This window comes from Rhea americana, unplaced genomic scaffold (assembly GCF_003343005.1).
Source record: "Rhea americana isolate MKP2758 unplaced genomic scaffold, rheAme1 scaffold_41, whole genome shotgun sequence".
In the NCBI taxonomy this organism is placed as follows: Eukaryota; Metazoa; Chordata; class Aves; order Rheiformes; family Rheidae; genus Rhea; species Rhea americana.
Window position 1 is genome coordinate 4467902 of NW_028186546.1, and position 7403 is coordinate 4475304.

The following is a 7403-nucleotide window of genomic DNA, read 5'->3' on the forward strand; positions in this document are numbered from 1 at the left end:
AAAAAAGAAAGATGCTCTGCAGAGGGAGAATGGAAGAATTCCAAAAAGGAAAAGGCATGTGGATGAGAAGGGAAAAGGAAACCTCAGCTGGTGACTTCGGGAGAGAGGAGGAATTTGTCAGAGGACAAGGGAGAGGTGAAAGCAAGAAGACAAGCCCAGTGGGTCCTGGCCCACAGGGTGGACTCTCAGAGGTGGCGCAGCAACCTGGGATGCTTGGCCGTGAGGGCACATTGGGAAAGGAGCCCAGACCCAAGCCTTGCCTTGGATGGATGAAACAGGCACAGCCTTCTGATGCAGTACTTGTAAGAAATGTAGCTATGAGGGAAGAGATGCTTCGTCAGTGCATTTGTCCATGCCAGACCCCTTCATGGAGGCAAGGGTAGAGGGATGGAGCCTGAACTCAGAATGTGTTCTTCAAGTTGGGATAGGTCAAACACAGGATTTGATTTTGAGTTCTTTTTTTTTTTTTATTAGGGGACCATGATGACTGTGTGACTAGTGCTACATATCCCTGGATTATGCCAAACCCACAGCCACAGAGGACTGTCAGACATCTGCAGGAGTGCCAGTCTCTGCACTCTGCTAGTGTGCAACCAGTTATTTTTGTGCAAGTGCTAAAGACTTAGCATGTGTACATCAGCAAATAGAGACACCAATGGTGTCAGCTCCAGTGGTCACCATTTTTCACCACTTTCTGCTCTTCCAGATGTGCATTTCCAGACTACAAAGTTACTAGATGATTTGTCTCATTTCTCTGATAACCAGTCTCTCTGTACAGTKTTTTCCCCCATTTCTTTATGGATGCCACATTGCTACATCCATAAAACAAGTTTATGGGACATTCCCTGCCCCCATGTCATAAATCAAGATCCATAAAATATGGAGCAATTTATGGCTGACCATTGCCCAGTTGTATGTTAATGTTTGAACACAGTCATAAAAGAATTAAGTCATCTCACCTCTGACCATCTTTTAGGACAAAAGCTCCTTATAAAACCAAGCTCTGCTTGCCAGCAAGGTATCTTCTCTTGTGTTGGGAGCACAAAGAGCCTTTCCACCATGAGCTTCACTGGAAAGTATGAACTTCAGTCTCAGGAAAACTTTGAACCTTTTATGAAAGCCCTCGGTAAGTGTCTGATTCGTTTGACTATGCATGTCATACGCTACTTGTGCCTGTGCAGCTTCCACAGGTATTTGGAATAATCTAATTGTATGTATGTGTTGATGCTATAGGTTGAAAATGCTTCTCATTTCTTATTTCTGTCTGTCACCTTACGATGCTAAGGAAWTTTTTTTTAATGCATATACCTGGAGAGATCATCTCAAAACACAGAAGAGAAAGTACCTCTCTCATTGATAGTTGGAGGACTCTGGGTGAAATTCTTCAGCTCACRTGAAAACGGTCCCAGGAGACTCTGCAGCCAAGGGCCACGGCGACTGCAGCAGACAGCTGCGAACACGTGCCAAGCCAGTAGGATGCATCTGGCTTCAGGCAGTCACAGATCTGTCCCCGCAGGCGGTGAAATGTGAGAGTGAGCAGCCTGCCTCTCAGTCCAGTGTGCTGCCACTCTGCGATGGGGCAAGTCTCCAGACTCCACCGTTCATCAGAAAAATAGTCTACCTGTTTAGATGCTTAAGGATGGACATGGCTACCTAGATTGCCAGGCAACGTGTTCCTGCAGGTAGTCAGGAGGGGKTTGCACTACTTCTGCTGCAGAGGCTCTATGTGTCAGATCAGCTTCAGGACCTGTGAGAGGATTTGAGTCACCTAGTTCAGAGGGACCCTGAAACTCATCACAAAAATACCTGGTTCCCTCCTTCTGCCTTGATTTATTCTGTTTTCTCTGCTTGTTTCTCTGCTTTCTCTTTGATGATTGGCCAAGGGAAATAGCTGTTCTGCTCCCAGCCAGCTCCTTCACACAGAGTCCTGGATGAGGTTATTTGTTATGCTTCCACACCAGCAGACTCAGGGCTGTGTGGCTGCCAAGGACCTGTCACCCTGACAAGGTTTTTCCACACTAGCATAAAACCCTTTGACTAGGGGTCCCACAGGCCCTCAAATCCTCCTGTTTTCCTTTGGTTTCCCGCTCTAGTAGCAGCAATCTGCCCACTGATGGCTCTAATGTGCATCAAACGGCCCTTGTTTCTGGCCAGGAATTCCTGACGATCAGATCCAGAAGGGCAARGACATGAAGACCATCTCAGAAATTGTGCAGGACGGGAAAAAGTTCAAGGTCACTTTGACCACCGGCAGCAAGGTGCTGACTAATGAGTTCACCATCGGGGAGGAGTGCGAGATGGAGATGTTTACAGGAGAGAAGGTCAAGGTGAGTGATCGTCTGCCCGTGCTGTGAGTGCTCAGGTATGTTAAATTTCCTTTCCAGCCATTCCCCCTGCACTTGGGCCAAAGGAAAACCCTGAATGACCAGCTCACAGGTATTGAAGCTGACAGTGGGCAGCCTAGTTTTGTCCCTTGCTGTTTGCATGCGTGAGTTGATATAGCGGAAGGAAGGCTGAACCCTGAAACCAAGTCTGTGGATGTGACACTCGGTGCTCTTCTAGGTGCACATTTTCAGACACAGTAGGTCCATTTCAGAGCAATCTTTCTGAGAAACTTGGAACCTGAGACTTTTAGGTTTCTATCTGCCCTATTAACTTTTACAAAACACTGTACGAACTCCTCACTCAGCATCTCTGCAGATGTGGCCTTGCATTTCTAAAGCTATTTTATTAGCCACTTTGGAAAACACTGGCTGTGACTGCAAAAAGTATTCAAAGATTTGAGGTGTGAAAGACTTGATTTTCAATCACATTGCAACATGAAATTTCCTTCTCAGCTTCATTTTGTTGACTTAAAGGCAGTGTAATAGAGAGAGCCAATGAATCTTAAAAAAATAAATCTGTTCTTTTAAGTCCAAGAGGCTCCTATCTTGTCTGGTAGTCTTTTCCACTGCTCCTATTTACACTGAGTGAGATGATTTGGCAAAGTGAGGATTTATCGTCCTGGAAATTGGGTCAGCTCCAGTTCCTAGACAATTGTTTAAAATGGTTATAAAATGCCAAGACAGTGCCACTGGCAAATATTGCCTCTTACTTCTGCCTCAGGAGAAGATGATATTGCAGAGGCTTTTGAAAGTAAGAAAACGGCTTAGTGATTCAGGCCCGGAGAGCYTCATATGCCATATCATGATTTTCAGCATCACTGAAATCCCTAACACATGAGCTAGGGGAGAACAGCTATTGTAAGAGTTTTACCTTCCAGAAATGGGCAATTAGAGGACAGGTGAATATATCTCACAGCTGCATTGGCAAACAGACAGAAATGGATTTGTTTGTTTTATTTTTTTTTAAACTGAGTAATTTTAATAATGAGTGATAGCTGCCCTGAGGGTGTTGGTGCTGGCTGGAGTCTTTGTAGACCTGCAGCTTTTGTCGGGCAGACTCACTGGAGGTGTCCACCCTCCTGAGAGCTTTCCAGACGTGGCTGTATTTCTTTATGCTTATTATCTTTCCCTCAGCTTGATTTAGACTAGCTCCAGCCTCACGTTGCTGTGCAACTTCCCATCACACTCCCAAAGGAGAGTGCTGCAGCAGCATGCTATAGACAGGCCATGGATAGAAGATGATGCGGCACCTGTGAGCCCCGAGCCCAGCTCAGGTGGCTCCACAGCTCTTCACTTTGCAGTGTGCAGGCYTTCTTGGCCTGGGTGCTGAATGAGCCTCGGGTGGAAAGGGAAACACTGACCTAAGGAGCCCCAGGGCTGCACTGAGACACCAGCATTGTTGAGTGTGAGGAACCTTCCTTCTCCTCCCCTGAGCTGATGGCCAGCATGATGCCAAGCCTGGCTGTTCCAGCATCTTATGGTGCAGGAGCTGTGAGTGGGTCCCAGTCCAGAGGGGACAGAGGTTGAAACAGCAGCAAAATTGCACCACTGTCCTAGAAGGCCAAAGTAAACACCCATACGCTTGCTGTGTTGCAGTCACCAATAGCATAATCCTCTCTCTTCATCCTCCTGGGAAAGCCAAAATCACAGGGAAGCAGCATCCTGCAAGCAGCCTGCACAGAGCATGGTGGCAGCTCAGTGATTACAGGGAGGGACAAAAGGCAGGAGCTGAAACAGTCTTCAGTAGTAACGTTAATGTGTCTGTCTCCTCCCCCCTCTACCAGACTCTTGTGCAGATGGAAGGTAACAACAAGCTGGTGACAAATATGAAAGGGCTGAAATCCGTCACTGAACTCAATGGAGATATTATCACTCACGTACGTACAGAAGAAAGGGGCACTGGCATGAACAGTGGTGTATACAACAGCCTTCAGGGGTCCTGGTGGAGGCAACAACTACCAGCCCAGAGTAATGCTGAGGAACTCAATGAAGTCTTAAAGACTAGCATGTGCTAGCATTGTGAGTCCGAAGCCCAAGCTGACCAGGCAGACAGGCACTGAAGGCAGTTTTTGTGTAGTCCGAGGGACAAGGTACTCTCTGAGTCCCCAGTAGGCATTAACATAATCAGATCATGTTCTCCTGCTGAGATGTAGATCTGTGGCTGGACATGATACTTCCACATAAGAGAAGTATGGCAGACTGATCTCAAAAAATGGATGCCAAATTATCCCTAGTTACTTTGGTGTATTCATTAATATAACCAAAGCCTTAATAACTCCCTTTGTAGGAGATAGACTGGGGACCAGTCCTGTCTTCTGATGTGCAGGATCAGATCCTTTCTATGCAGAGTTTTCAGCCATGCACAATGAAAAGCTAATGCTTTGCATTTGCTTTGTAGACCCTGACCATGGGAGATCTCAGCTGCAAGAGAATCAGCAAGAGAATCTAGAAATCCTGTGCATGTTTATCATTTTACTGTGTAAAATGTGTCCATTAAAGTCAAATTTATATTAAAGACATTTTCATTACTATCATCAGTCCTTCATTGTGGCTACAGGGAAAGGTTGTAATTTTCAGGGAGGTGTTGTAAGAGCTGCCTGGACCATGGCGCCTGTTCTTCACGTATATCTATGCCCCAAATATCTATGTCTATATCTATGCCCTGAGCACAGGCTCAGTCTCCAGGGTGACACATCTGTGTCATTCATCTGGCAGCACGGATGTGCTCTGGGTTGGCGCTCATCCTGCCAGCCCGCCCCAGGCTCCTGCACCCATTGAGGAGCCATCCTGAGAGCTGGTGCATCCCAGCTGCCCTACTGGGATGGAGGGAAGAGCACCCACCAGGCTAGGGAAAGGGCTCTGGCCCATCTTATTAAAGACATGGCCTGACATGGCTGCAAGGCGACTGATGGAGCCAAGGTACAGGGCAGCTAAGGGTGTTGGATAGCTGGAGACAGCAACATGATAGCAACCCTGTGGCTGTTTTGTCCCTGTCTGGAAAGTCAGGCTGGCTGGGCACTGGATGCCTTGAGGTAGGGATGAGCATAAGGGGATTTGGGGCATCCCAGCAGTTGTCTCCATCCTCACACCTCTGCCTGAACGGGAACAGGACTCAGCCCTGCTGACTCCAGGCAACCCATTGTCACCTCTACCCCATCACTTCCCACTGATCAGAGGGCTCTGGACCATCCTCAGTTGTTAATTGTGTGTTTTGCCCCAAGGTGTGCATGATAAACTGGGTTACTGGAACTGAACTCCTTCTTCTGGGGTGAAGATTTTCTCTCCTGGCAGAAGAATGATGCTGGTCGCTCACAGGAGCCTCTCAGTCATCTCTGATGCTCTCCCTAGCACCTCCCAGGGCATTGCTCTCTGGTAGGCTAGATGAAGATGGGATTTTCTGACGTGCAGGGGAGAGGAAATTCTTTGCTGGTAGCATTCACTTGGAGGCTACTTGTGAATCTTCACTGGGAAATGAGTTTATGGTTGATGTGATGATGCTCTGGTTGGGACAATGTTCTCAATCTTCTAAAAGTTGAACAGGATGTTAGTAAAAGAACACAAGCACCTCCTCACCTCATTCTGCAACCCCAACACGTCCTACTGAAGGACCAATTTGTGCATCTCTCCCATCACCCCTCTCTCCTCAGAGAAGATTTTCATGCTGCAAGGAGAGGTGATCCTCATATTGGGAACTGAATCACTGGAGTTTGATAGACTGGATGTCAGATAGGCATTCATGAACAAACAGTGTCTAAAGAGGAGATCTTGGACTCCTGTGAACCCATTTTAGATCTGGAGCAGCATCAGTGAAATCACTGGGAAAGGACAGTGAGAAAAGCCCTCACTTTATTTTCTTGCTTTTCTGCTGAGGAATAGGTAAAGGATTCTTGAACAAATGGTCACTTTTCATCTCTTGGCTGTCACTGAAAGTCTGGAGCAAACCTGTTGGACTTTGACATGGATGAGCAGACACACCAGTCCCCAAATGAAATCAGAACATGACCCTGTCATGCTCACTGTCTGTAGAGGAGGATGGTTTTATGGTTATACCTGCAATGTCTCATATGTTACAGTAAGGATAAAGAACATACTGTTGCTCATAGGAGCCCAGGTAAATCCAGAGCCTTCAGCTTATGGCACATCCCCATTCTTCCATTTGGTGAAAAACATATGGTAGAACCATTAGCTGCCCCCATATCCACAGCCCACCTGCCCCTCATCACTCTGCTCCTGCAACTCCTTGGCCTGTAGGCTGCCTGTCAGACTAAGCCATCATGCCTGTTGCAGGACCCATCCCAGCACTCGTCTTCAACAGTTGTGTATGTACAAGGCTTAAACACAGAGCTAGCAAAGCAAGATCCAGTTGAAAACAGTCTGGTTRACTGGCATAAAGGGGGTCCAACCCTATCAGAATAACAACAGTGGAGCTGGGTGAGCAGCAAGAGCTGTGGTGAGGTTCAGCAGTGTGCAGTGGCCTCTCCACTCTACTGACAGCACAAGTACTCCCCAAAGAAACCTGATAAGCAAAGACTCAGCTTCTCCTGCCCTCTAGTTAGTTTAAGTTGGCACTCCTCCATTTCTCTGGCTGGTCTCTTGTAGAGCATGAAATTGGATTGTGTCCTAGCCTGCTCTGACCCTCTTCTCTCTCCCTAGGGTTTCAGTCACTGCCTACAGACTTTTCCTAAGCTTAGATGGCTCGTCACTGGCAAACAACCCATTTATTATCCCTTTTTACTCAGTGCAAAGTTGGGCATATCTAAGCAGACACGTGCCAAATGTCATGAGTTGAATCAGCCCATGCTGAAGGTGAGTAAAGGTAAATCAGTTCCTACCTAGAAAGTGCTCATTCAGTTAGAGCAATCCACTTAGCCAGTGCCCCACATTCATGCAACCAGTTCTGCCACAGACCCATCTCATGTCCATCGGCTGCTAGCACTGTAGACATTACCTAATTTTAGATAAGGCAAATGATTTATCCTAATTAATTTATCCTGAARTTGAATCTTCGCTTAGCCTGTG

General features: G+C 46.9%; 1 protein-coding gene across 1 annotated transcript; it reads left to right on the forward strand.

Annotated features, from left to right (window-relative positions):
- Positions 1-1059: 1059 nt before the first annotated feature.
- Positions 1060-4915, forward strand: FABP1 (fatty acid binding protein 1). Its single transcript, XM_085314685.1, has 4 exons — positions 1060-1126; positions 2155-2327; positions 4169-4261; positions 4783-4915. The coding sequence occupies exons 1-4, from the start codon at positions 1060-1062 to the stop codon at positions 4831-4833; spliced, it is 384 nt and encodes a 127-aa protein (XP_085170811.1). The 3' UTR covers positions 4834-4915.
- Positions 4916-7403: the final 2488 nt, after the last annotated feature.